The sequence below is a fragment of the Chelon labrosus genome (genome assembly GCF_963514085.1).
Source record: "Chelon labrosus genome assembly, chromosome: 11".
NCBI classification, from domain to species: domain Eukaryota; kingdom Metazoa; phylum Chordata; class Actinopteri; order Mugiliformes; family Mugilidae; genus Chelon; species Chelon labrosus.
The window spans coordinates 28,670,278-28,682,996 of record NC_140344.1 but is presented as its reverse complement, the minus strand read 5'-3'; the positions used below and the strand labels follow the sequence as shown (position 1 = coordinate 28,682,996).

General features: G+C 42.3%; 1 protein-coding gene across 3 annotated transcripts in view; it reads right to left on the bottom strand.

The window, feature by feature from the left end:
- wwp2 (WW domain containing E3 ubiquitin protein ligase 2) overlaps window positions 1-12,719 on the bottom strand; it is a 53,667-nt gene that overhangs the window by 14,954 nt on the left and 25,994 nt on the right. For all 3 annotated transcript variants that reach the window (XM_084554726.1, XM_084554728.1, XM_084554727.1), the window contains 2 exons: window positions 11,846-12,020; window positions 691-745 (listed from right to left, as the gene is read on the bottom strand). In XM_084554726.1, the coding sequence (XP_084410852.1) occupies window positions 691-745; window positions 11,846-12,020 (230 nt within the window). The remainder of the gene's footprint in view (window positions 1-690; window positions 746-11,845; window positions 12,021-12,719) is intronic.

Here is a 12,719-nt window from a genome sequence, read left to right as displayed (position 1 = left end):
CATGTTGCTGCTTAACGTGAGAACACACACATGAATTAATTATATTATATTAGAGGAAAATCAAGTGGTTGGGTTTTTATGCATCGTTAAGTAGAGGGCAGCCTCGATTTGGACAAAAAAAATCAAACAGTCGACCTTTAAAGTTATTTTGTTCTATTCACCGAGACATTATCTGAGAGTATCCTCCATTAAATGTCTTTTAAGCAGCGTTTCAACCCAAAACAGCAGCTTATTAACAGCTGATCGACTCTCCGTGAGGAAGAGCTGCAGGAGAATCTGAAACTAACATTTTGCAGCACCTCCTGTTTAACGGGAGTCTGCAGAAACGCACAAGCACGCTTAAGAGAAATGAAATCAAAAGGTGCTGCTGCTCAAATTTGAACACTCTGCACTCGTGACTGATCCAGATTCTGCCTCCGTCAGGTCCTCGCTGACAGCAGCTACACCTGGAGGCTACTTTAAATCCGTTTTAACGTCCCCGTTGTCCTCCAGGGTTAAACTCAACCCGTCTTCGACTGTTTCCACATCACATAATTTGATATAAATGTGGTCTAGAGCGCAGAGAAGTGTCCAATATATAAGTAATAATGTAGTTATTAGTTGAGAAGAAGTTTTGAGTTGAAAGGTCGACGTGAAGACAAACTGAGGTTTAAACGAGTGTGTGTGTGTGTTATATTTATAAAAACTTACCCCATCCAGGAGGCAGAGGGCCAAGAGGGTCATTTTCCACCGGAGCACCAGGCGGCTGAGGGGTGGGGAGGGGTGGGGTGGGGGGGGACAAGAAAGAAAGAGAAAGAGACAAAACAAATCCGGTTAGGACACCTTTCTGTCTCTAGCTCGGCGTCCCGCTGCGTCTTTCTCGCCCGTCCAGAAGTAAAAGTTGGTCCAAAGCGTGACCTGGCGCTGGTGATACCTGCGAGGCTGGTTTGTGTGTTAAAGGGGGCGGCGGTGGCGGTGGTAGTGGTGGTGGTGGTGGGGGGGGTGTAGGTGGAGGAGGAGGAGGAGGAGGAGGAGGTGGTGGTGGTGGCTCCGCTCTGCTGCAGCGGTGAGGGCCGACTGAGGGAGCTGGCCGGCCGGCAGCTCGTATGCCTTCCCCAAAAGCTCCACGCTCGGTAGGAGGATAAAACAACAACGCTGTTCCAATGAGCTCACTGGCTGGATAGCAAGCCCCACCTCCACCTCCCCACCGCCTCACCCCCACCCAACCTCTCGTTTCTTTCCCGCTCACCTCCTCAAACACACCCCACCCTGAGATCCTCCTCCTCCTCCTCCTCCTCCTCCTCTCTTCTAGCGCTGCTGTGAAACTAGGCAGGAAAGTGCGATGTCTGAAGGAACTGAGGGAACATTCATGCTTGTTCCAGACTGGACAGCGCCCCCTCCCCGGGCCCCACCCCCCCCCAAAAAAACCCACTCACAAAAGGCACCTTTATTCCACACAGGGCCTGGAAACCACTGTGGGGTTTACTCAGAGGCGTGTGTGTGTGGAAAGTTTGTCAAACAGTCAGTCAGTGTGTTTAAGCTCTTAATGTGAGAATACACACATGAATATATTAGTGGAAAAGCTGCTGAAAAATAAAAAGGGATTAGTGGGTGGTGGGTTTTTAGCCTCGCTTCGGACAAAACGAGGCAGAAAATAAGAGAAAACTGTTTTGATTTTTTATTCACTGAGACATTTTCAGAGAGTATTCTCATCCAACGTCACTTTAAAGCAGCATTTCTGCACAGAAATAGTAGAAAAGCAGCTAAAAGGAGCAAGGAATTAGCAGATAGTGGGGTTTTATGGTAGGAGCAGAGAGCAGCTTCGATTTGGAGAAAACGACGCAGAAAATTGACACCGAAACATTTTGTGAGAGTAGCATCGACTTTAAAGCAGCATTTCTCTAAAAAAAAGTGACCAAAGAAATAAAGATTTGGACGTTGCATTGGACATCTTCATTGCATTTCTCTTTAAAAAACAGAAAAGCAGCAGAAAAGAAGCTCAAAAATAAAAAGACGCTTGCTAGGACTTAGCGGGCGGTGGGTTTTTATGCGATAAGCCTCGATTAGGACAAAACAACTCAGATCATTTATTTTTTGCTCTCATAATGAAGTTTGTTGGACCGTCAAAGGTATTTTTTATTTACTGAGACATTATCTGAGAGATTTCAGCATCTAATGTCACTTTAAAGCATTTATTCCCAATAAAAGTCGTAGAAAAGCAGTTGGAAAAAAAAAATCAAAAGACGTTTGCTGGGAATTAGCGGGACATAGGTTTTTATGCTAGGAGCAGAGAGCGGCCTCAACTCAGAAACAACTACTCTGAAAATAGACAAGAAAATGTAATTGTTGGCTTTCAAAGTCGTTGTTTTTTTAATTCACTTAGACATTTTCTGACAATATATTAGTGGAACAGCAGCTTCAATTTAGAGAAAACGAGAAAACTGTCAAATGGTCGACCTTAAGCTGCATTTCTTCCCAAAGAAATAGTAGAAAAGCAGCTGATAAATCAAAAGACGGTGGATTTTTATGCTAGAAGGGAACACATCAACTCAGAAAATTGACAAAAAAAAGAGGGAAAATTCATTTTATGCTCTCTAAATGAAATTTGTTTGACCGGCAAAGGTTATTTTTTTTATTCACTGACCGTATTCTTTATCGCATTTAAGTTTAAAAACAGCATTTCTTCCTAAAAAGTAGTGGAAAAGCCCTTGTAAGGAAGTAGAAGGCGATGGGGTTTTATGTTAGAAGGGAACACATCAACTCAGAAAATTGACAAAAAAAAGAGGGAAAATTCATTTTATGCTCTCTAAATGAAATTTGTTTGACCGGCAAAGGTTATTTTTTTTATTCACTGACCGTATTCTTTATCGCATTTAAGTTTAAAAACAGCATTTCTTCCTAAAAAGTAGTGGAAAAGCCCTTGTAAGGAAGTAGAAGGCGATGGGGTTTTATGTTAGAAACCTCGATTTGGACAAAAATGATGCAAAGAAATTGACAAAAAAGTTCTGTTTTTATTCTTAAATGTCAACTTTAAAGCAACATTTCTCAAAAAAACTGACCAAAAAATAAAAAATTGGGACAAATGAAACCTGGTTGACCTTCGCAGGTTATTTGTTATTCCCTGACAGTATTCTTCATTGAATTTCATTTTAAAAAAAACAGCATTTCCTCCCAAAAAAGTAGTGGAAAAGTAGCTGAAAAATCAAAAGACGCTTGCTAGGAATTAGCAGGCGCTGGGTTTTTATGCTAGAAGCCTTGATTTAGACAAAACTGACAAAAAAAAAAAAATCGTTTTTATTCACTGAGATGTTTTGTGAGAGTTTTCTCCATTGAATGTCAACTTTAAAGCAGCATTTCTCCAAAAAAACTGACCAAAAAAATCCTTTAAAGCTTTGTTTTTATTCACAGAGAGTATTCTCCATTGAATGTCACTTTTAAAAGCAGCATTTCTTTCCATAATTAGTGACCAAAATGTAAAGATTTGGACAAAACAACTCAGAAATTCTCCAAATTAAATTCATTTTTACCTTCAAAGGTTATTTTTTTATTCACTGAGACGTTTTCTGAGAGTATTCTACGTTAAATGTCACTTTTAAGCAGCGTTTTAACCCAGAATAGGAGCTTATTAACAGCTGATCGACTCTGCACGAGGAGTTTTCTCCATTTAATGTCACTTTTCAAAGCAGCATTTCCTCCCCCATTTCTAGAGCAGCTCTGTCATGGAAACTGTGAGGGAGTGTGGATGGAAAGGCCGGCCTGCTGCAGGAGCACACAGAGCGGGCACACAACACAACACAACACAACGGGGTTAAAGGGTGTGTTCCTGTGTGTGCGTCGATCCCGTCCACAGCCAATCTGTGCCCCGCCGCCCCACCCTTATGGGTTTCTCTGTGACTAAAAAAGGTAAAAGGAGAATATAATGATATAAAGACATGATGACTTCATCCTGGCTCTGACCATTCAGCTTCCAGACGGAGCAAAGAAAGAAAGAAAGAAAGAGAGAGAGAGAGAAAGAGAGAGAGAGAGAGACTTGGGAAAACAAGGGAGAGGAAGCGAGGGAGGGAGGGGAGGGAGGGGAGGTGGGGGGGGGGGGGGGGGGCACGCTGGCACTAATGTGTGAAATAAAGGTTGGGTGTTATGGATCTGGACTTGACCATAAAGACGCTTCTCAGGTGAGAAAGAAGAAAAAAAAATACCAATTTCACATGTTTTAATATTAATAATAAAAGTTGAAAGTTTAAAAATTAAAAATTGTGGTTTGTTTGTTTTCCTCTCGTCTGCAGAGAGACGGTGGAGGAGGTCAACGAGTTCAAAACCTCATGAAACACAAGTCTGCATTTACATCTGCAACATTTGATGGCTACAAACTCAGTGGCCACTTCATTAGGTACACTAGGGAACGTTTGTACATCTCTGTTTTTGGAGACCGTCACCATGACTTGTGGAGATGATACGTATTTTAGAACAAGCTGTAAAGTCTCTCTCTCTGTTAGTAAAAGTAAATAAAATACAATTAAAGTTTACAGATTAAGTTTGATTAGCCTGAAATAAAACAACGGTTTCTGTTACACCGAACGTCACTGCAAGGTTAAAGTACACTCCACTGCCAGTTCATTAGGTACACCAGTGAATGAATTCTCATATAACAGCATTTTAGAACAGCAATGAGGCTCTGGTGTTTAGCTTTAGTTTCTAATAACTCAGAGAGATGTTGATTCTACTGGGTTTTCATTTTGCAGAACCACTGAACTGACACGTGTTCCTATTATTCTGACATCCAGTTTAACAGCACCACAGACTCCATCCTCCACAACGGTCATCCAGACAGATCTCATGCTCAGTGTTTCTGAGAGCTTGGTCCTAAATGTTTGAGAGTAGAGCTGCAGCTTGAAATAATCTGCTTTTACTGTTTACCTGCAAGGTGGGGCTTGCTGATAGACTAAATGAATGAATGAATGAATGTTAAGATGGCGTCTTCAAATCAATCAGTGTCTTGTTTTGTCTAAATACGTTTTTTTTTTTTTAAACACGTTGGTCCAGAATGAGGCATATAAATTAGTAGATCATCTCAGTGGAAAAGACAGTCTCGTTTATGTCTTTATCAGCAACAACAACAATGTTTGATCCTGGAAACAGTCGACCAAACCAGATTATGATGATGTTGATGCCCTAAACCTAACCCTAAAACCCTAAACCCTTAAGCGGACTTTATACCTCTGCGGGGCATAGACGTCATAACCTACGTACGTGGCCTACGTTGGTGTGAATCATTTACACTTATGCACTCCTCAGTCCGGCTCGTTCTGTAACACCTCCACCCAAACACTAGTTGGCGCTGTGTCTTTTTTTCCAGTCGGGTTAATTTTGCGTCTACTTCCTGCTTCACTTTCAACAATGGCGACTGAAACTTTCACCGTAATTTCGCCGAAGACGAGTCGTACAAATGTTTGTATCTCTAAACCTCCTCAGTTAAACTTTCCTCCATGTGTTCCAACTTTACTGATGCAAAACAATCAATTCTAAAATTGCGGAGATGGAGAAGCAGCCGGAAATGCTAAAGCAGGAAACACGCTGCTACCAAGTTGACCAATCACAGCTCTTGTGGTAGGTGTAGTTACATTTCTGGGGAGGTGCACGTCATGCTACGATGCCAGGGTCTACGCTGACGATGCTAGGGTCTACGCTGTAGCCGTAGCCTCTGCGTCAACTTAGTGCAGAAGTATTAACCGCCTATTACCCTAAACCTCTCTCAAACATTTTGGCCCAGGCTCTCAGAAACACTGAGCATGAGATCTGAATGTGCAGGAGGAGGATTTGATGCTAAATCGGTCCATGAATTTATTTGATTTTGTAAAAAAAAAAAAATCGATGCAGTTTTAACACGTTCTGTTTATTGTTCTTTCAAAAAAATAAAAAAGTGCTTTTCTGCGTTTCCTCATCTTTTGTGATTGTGGCGTGGATATATCCTGGCTGCTGATTAGACAAAAACAAATGACTGATGATTGATTTTGAAGACGCCATCTTGACGCCATTTATTAAAAGCAAAAACACGCACCAGATCAGTTTTAATCAAGAAATTAAACTAAAATGATCTGTAGCTGCAGCTCAAACATTCTGGACCGAGCTCTCAGAGACAGAAACTGAGCGTGAAATCTGAACGCTCACCTCAAATCTGACAATAAATTTGTTTTTATTCTGCGACAAAGAGCAGAATGTTCTGTTAATTGTTCCTTCACGGTAAAAAGTCCGTCTCATAATGAGAACTGTATTTCTTTATCTTCTGTTTGACCCCTGGAACAGTCGACTTCTGATTGATGCTTTTCTGCTTTCCCTCATCTGTTTGATTAGACAAAATAGATGACTGATTGATTTGAAGACGCAAAAAAATCTCAGAAAAGCTCTCGGAAATATTGAGCGTGAGATGCTGAATGTGCATGAGGAGGATTTGAAGCTAAACCCGTCTGTAGACGCATTTTATTCAGTGAGAAAGAGTCTAAACATGCTTCTGTTCGTCGCTCTTTCACGGCATAAATGTCCTCTGTGGAAACCCGAGCGCTGGCGACTTGTGTGCAAACACGAGCGCGTTGAGTTTTCTGTGATTTGACACAGGGCTGATTCAGGTGCTGCTGTTAAGGAGTTCCTTGTTCCTCCGACGAGAACGGACAGAGAGTTAGAGGAGGAGGAGGAGGGGAGGAAGAGGGAGGAGGGGGAGGAGGAGGAGGGAGTGACTGAGAAAGAGGGAGACGTTATCTGAACATTAAAAATGGAGTGATGCGGAAAAAGAGGGGATTTTGGTGGGAAATGGGAGGTCGGGAGGAAGGGGGGGTAAAGACAGGGAGGGGTAGAAGTAAATAAAAAGGAAACAGGAGTTAATGATGGTGAGGGTTCCCTAATGAGCCGCAATTACTCTGAAAACACGTGTTTGTTCTTGTATCTGTGCGAAGATGGCGGCTGTGACTCTAAATACTTTTATTACTGAATCATCTGACTTGTTTTTATTTCATAAGTTCGAAAAGAAATGGCAAAAAGACTTTTGGTTTTGTTTAATAACCGCAAAATAGTTTGTTTACTGCCAGAAAATGATCACATTCAAGAGGTGGAAGCAGCAGGAACTAGTATTTTACAGCCGAGCGACAGACAAACCTCCTTTTATTTCAGTTTAAGAATCTTTTATTTATGAGGTCATGACTGAAAAGAACAAAACCGTTTCGACTTTTTCTGCAGAAATAAAATAAATGATTGTATATGGTTTTTTTTAATTCATTTTCTATATTTGATGCATGAAAATTACAATTTCAAGTGAGTTTTTAGATTCTAAAAATAGAAAACATCATCCCATGTCTATGCTGCACCTGAAGGCAACACCAGAACCTAATTCTGCATCTTAAATGACACTTTTCAGGTTCGTCCAAAAGGGAAACGCAGCTAAAATGTCCTCACTTTGGGTTTTAAAACTGTTCCTCATAAAGAATCTCTGTTTTATGAGGTTATGACCGAAAAGACAAAGAAACTCTGTCGTCTTTTTCCGCAGAAATAAAAGAAACCATTGGAGCCTCTGGGAATCAAATATAACTTGAACCAGCATGCGCAAAAAGAACTGAATCCAGATTTTTTTTTAACAACTTTTGTGAAAATAACAGTTTGAGATGATTTTAAAAGTTACTTGATTGACAGAAAAACCATCACAGCTCCGCATTCAGAGCATAATGCACCTGAAGATCAAACAGCACCTCATTCTGCATCTCCAAGAGTGAAAAGCAGCTAAAACGTCTCAGACCGGTTCCTCACACATAAAGCACCAGTGTGGACGAGCCAAAAAGTTTGTATCTGTAAAAACGTGTGACGAACTGCTGCATAAGTCTCTGAGCATGCTCTGGTGCTTTATCAGTTTGACTCAACTCTGCACAGCGAGCCAAGTACGTAACAGTGTGTGTTCTTGGTTTTATTGCGACGTGGGGTCCAAGCTCTTGCAGAACACCAACGCTGTGGGGCCCATTTTTTAGGACACTGCATCTTTTTGAGGGTTAGAACTTTTTAAGACTTGGTATTAAGTCATGGTTGGGTTAAGAACAGCGGCTGATAATGTGGAATGAATTAATTTACAATTCAACCATTGCATTTAATAAACAAGAAACAATGAGAGCACGGAATAAGGGGAAGGGTCCAGGGTTAACAGCTGCTCAGACTTGGTTTTAGGGTAAAAGGGTTTTAGGGACTTGGTTGAGATGGTTGGGGTAAGGGGCGCAGGGGAATGCATTATGTCACATGCCTGTAATGTCGAGGTCAGGTGCCACATTTCTTTCTGTAGCACATGACAACCACAGAGGGTCAGGAGGCCGGTCGCCCTCTTAAATGGTCCGTGGCGTTTAAACGGGGCCCGTGCACACACACACAAACTCATGTTTCTATCTTTGGAAGGACTCTCCATTCACATTATGCATTTCATCACCCCTAACCCTTCATCCCTAACCATAAACTAAGTTGTAGCTTTTACCCCAGAAAAACAGGTGTTAACAGGTTTTAACCCTCAGAAAGATGTGACCTCTACAGTAGGAACCTGCACAGGCGTCAGAATCTAGAAACCATAGTCGGCAATAAAGGATGTCCTGATCAGTATCAGTGTAGATCCAGGCATTTTTTAAAACAATTTGATCAGTATCCGGCTAGAAGACGCCGCAGAAGAAGAAGAGGAAGAAGAAGAAGAAGAAGAAGAAAAAGAAGAAGAAGAAAAAGACGACGAAGAAGAAAAAGACGAAGACAAAGAAGACGACGAAGAAGAAAAAGACGAACTAGAAGAGGGCGAAAAAGAAAAAGACAAAGAAGAAGACAAAGAAGACGACGAAGAAGAAAGGCTGCACCCAAACAACAACAACAAACACTGAACGTTTAAAAGAAGAGAAAAGTTTCCTGGAGACAGCGTCAAGGAGAAACATCTTCCAGAGAGGGTTAGGGAGTTTATGGCAGCGTTGGATGACCAGAACATTTCTGGAGTAGAGAACACAAGGTACCAGCTACCCTCTCCACACTACATTAACTTTGACAGAAAGATTTATTGGACTGAATCCAGTCCACTCTAGGAGAAGACAAGGAAGACAAGGACAGACTTTAGGAAGCTACAGGAGACCAACTCTAGGAGAAGACAAGGAAGACAAGGACAGACTTTAGGAAGCTACAGGAGACCAACTCTAGGAGAAGACAAGGAAGACAAGGACAGACTTTAGGAAGACACAGGAGACCAACTCTAGGAGAAGACAAGGAAGACAAGGACAGACTTTAGGAAGCTACAGGAGACCAACTCTAGGACATTTAGGATCAGATCGCTGAGATGCTCAAAACAAACTTCATCAGGACATTAAAGTGCGTCCACACTGTGATAAAGCCCAATATTATTAAGCCTACAGGAGCGTCATGATCTGTATACAGACAGTGACGACTGATTCAGGTAAAGAACCGTGATTAAAAAGGGTCAGAAAGCTGAGACATATGTTTGTGTTCACAGTAAAACTACGAACTCTTTCTGTGTGCGATTCGTTGTTCACACACACCGAGGCCATAAATAGCCGCCGCTATCAGCAGTGTGGGCATTCCAAGACCGAGCAGTGTACGATCAACATGGAGGGCCGACCTGCCTCTTGGCTTTTCTCACACACACTGGGGGAGGGAGGAAAGGGGGAGGAAAGGGGGAGGAAAGGGGGAGGAATCCGGCTCAAACTGAAGGTTTCTGTCATCATTCAAAAGGGGAAACAAGAAGAGCTGCTATTAGCTGGGAGACTAGGAAGAGCTACTGTTAGCTGGGAGGCTAGGAAACTAGGACGAGCTGCTATTAGCTGGGAAGCTAGGAAGAGCTACTGTTAGCTGGGAGACTAGGAAGAGCTACTGTTAGCTGGGAGGCTAGGAAACTAGGACGAGCTGCTATTAGCTGGGAAGCTAGGAAGAGCTACTGTTAGCTGGGAGACTAGGAAGAGCTACTGTTAGCTGGGAGGCTAGGAAACTAGGACGAGCTGCTATTAGCTGGGAAGCTAGGAAGAGCTACTGTTAGCTGGGAGGCTAGGAAGAGCTACTGTTAGCTGGGAGGCTAGGAAACTAGGACGAGCTGCTATTAGCTGGGAGGCTAGGAAACTAGGACGAGCTGCTATTAGCTGGGAGGCTATGAAGTTAAGAAAAGCTACTATTAGCAGAGAGGCTAAGAAGAGCTGCTATTAGCTGGGAGACTAGGAAGTGCTACTGTTAGCTGGGAGGCTAGGAAACTAGGAAGAGCTGCTATTAGCTGAGAGGAAGCTAGGAGGAGCTACAAACCACCTTGCAGAGCTTTGCTGATTTAAGAAGTTAAAGTTGTAGGAGAAGAAATCCAAAGAAGAAATTAAATTTTATTCTTACTGGCTGACACCGAGTCCAAATAACTAACTGTACCCGTGAAAGCCAGTGGGAAACAAATCGGTGGACGTTACCAACCACCTGCTCACTTTTTATGTGAACTTGTTCCTCGGTGTGTTCCCCAGTGAGAACAAAGTGAAATGTTTTCCTTTAAAACTGCTGCAGGCGGACAGAGATACAGAACAGCGATGGTTGTGAAAAACACGTTCGCTAGAAGGACTGAAAGATGACGAGAGGGTTTGAGGGATGGATAATAAAACTTATAAGAAGTAAAGTAAAGGTTGCTCAAGCACAACCAAAAACAAAAGGAGACGGGGAAAAACACAAAGACTCTGACAAACACACACATTTCATAAAAGTTTGAAACCCGAGCACACAGACTGCAGAGTGGGGAGTTTTTTTATTAGAAGCCTATATGAGTTTTAAGGCAGGTTTTTTACTAACGCTCCATTGAGAAAACTCTGTTGTTTCAGTCCCCATAAGTCTTTACTGTCTGGCTGCAGTCTGACCTTCACAGAGGAGACGATGACTGTCGGCGACTCGGCTGAAAACACTATAAACTGGTCTCAAAACTCGTCTGTAATCCTCTGACTGCTCCTCAAACACAAACTTAATCGTTTTCCTCTGTTTGGTGTGCTCAGCTAAATTTCACACCAGCTTGGATTTTAAGTCTGAGAATGGTCTGCGACTTAAAGGATGCATGTAGGTACTAACCAGTGTTTAGTTCTTGTGAATAGATGCCTTTTTTAGCTAAATGAAGCACAAATGAAGTAAAAAAAACAAACATTCATTGGCTTTCTGAACTCAATCTAACCAGACAGAGGTGTCAGTATTTTGGATATTCCAGTGAGTTTAGTTTGATTGTTGGTTGATCGGTGGTCAGAACCAAGGAGTCGCTTAGGGACTCTCCAGATCAGATGCTAATGGTGATGCTAAAAGAGACGCTAATGGCGGGCATGGCAGTGATGCTTTCCAGCAGTTTCCTTCTGCACATACAGACCTCTACAACTAAAACCAAGTAGCTTTCCAGTAATGTTACGCTTTAAGTGGGTGTTAGCAACCTTTAGCAGATCAATAGTACTTATAATAGTAGTTAAATCAACACTATGTCTATAGGACATGACATCTTTTCTGAATGACATTGAACACTCAATACTTAGCTGGAAGCAAGACCAATTTCCCTCACCCCAAAAGATTTGTGTGGCAGAAAGTTGGTCTGGAGTCTCTCTCCGTTGGGAATCGATTGAGCCCCGGCATTACTAGATCTGCCGGACCAATCAAATCATCACGTACATTTGTAAATTATTGGGCTCGTATGGCATTTTATTTTTTTGCTAGATTGCTGGGAGTGTTTGGAAGACCCAACCAGAGTTACTACAAACTCTTGTCGAATTATTTTGCATTTCAGTGTCACCTGGTGCTTGTGAAATAAAACTAAATATAAAAACCTGCTGTTCTGTGTGCGTCATAAACAGGTGAAACCCTGAAGTACCTGGTAGAGGAAGCGCTGGCTGAACTGGTGCATGGCGCCCTGCAGCTGGCTGCGCTGGCTCTGCCACTGCTGGTAGTTGCGCACCGACTCGGCCGTGGGCCTCTGCCATGTGGTGGTTCTGGTGTTGTGGTCCACGTAGTAGAACCGGCCCCGCTGGTCCACTCGCTTCTCCCAGCTTTATTAGGAGGAAGAGGAAGAAGAAGAGAGGGGCTTTTTAACAACACTTTTATTAAGCACATGAAGAGTGGGCGTTTGTTTCAGAAAGCTTCTGATAGTAACGGCGCTTGATTTATAGAGCCACGGAAAAAGAAACAGACAAGAAAAGGAAGGAAAACAGACGGAGGAGGAGGATGGAGAGAAGGAGGGAGCCAAGAAAAGAAGAGGGGATAAAAAAGAAATGTAAATGTAAAGAGAAGGAAAAACAAGAGGAGGCTCAGATCGGCATAAGGTTCAGTCTCAAATATGGCTCGGTTAAAAAAAAAAAAAAAATCAGTCTTGGTTTGAGAGATACGATGTCGATTTATAAAATCCTCAGACCATTCTTTTTTTTTTTTTTATTCACGCCATACTGAGTCAAACTGAATCGACTCAGGAAATCAGGAGCAATACCCAGCCCTTGTCAGCAACTAGTCTGTATTAAGGATTCAAAAGACGAAACAGGAAGTGCTGCTATTAGCCAGGAGGCTAAGAAGAGCAACTATTAGCCGGGAAGCTAGAAAACTTGGAAGATTTGTGGAAATACCATCAAGGGAACCAATGACAACATTAGTTTTGCTCCCTTTAATAATGAAGTAAAAATAGTTTAGAAACTGATATATCTCCAAATGAATTGATATTGACTTACATCAAATCAGAGAAATCAGTAGCGATACCC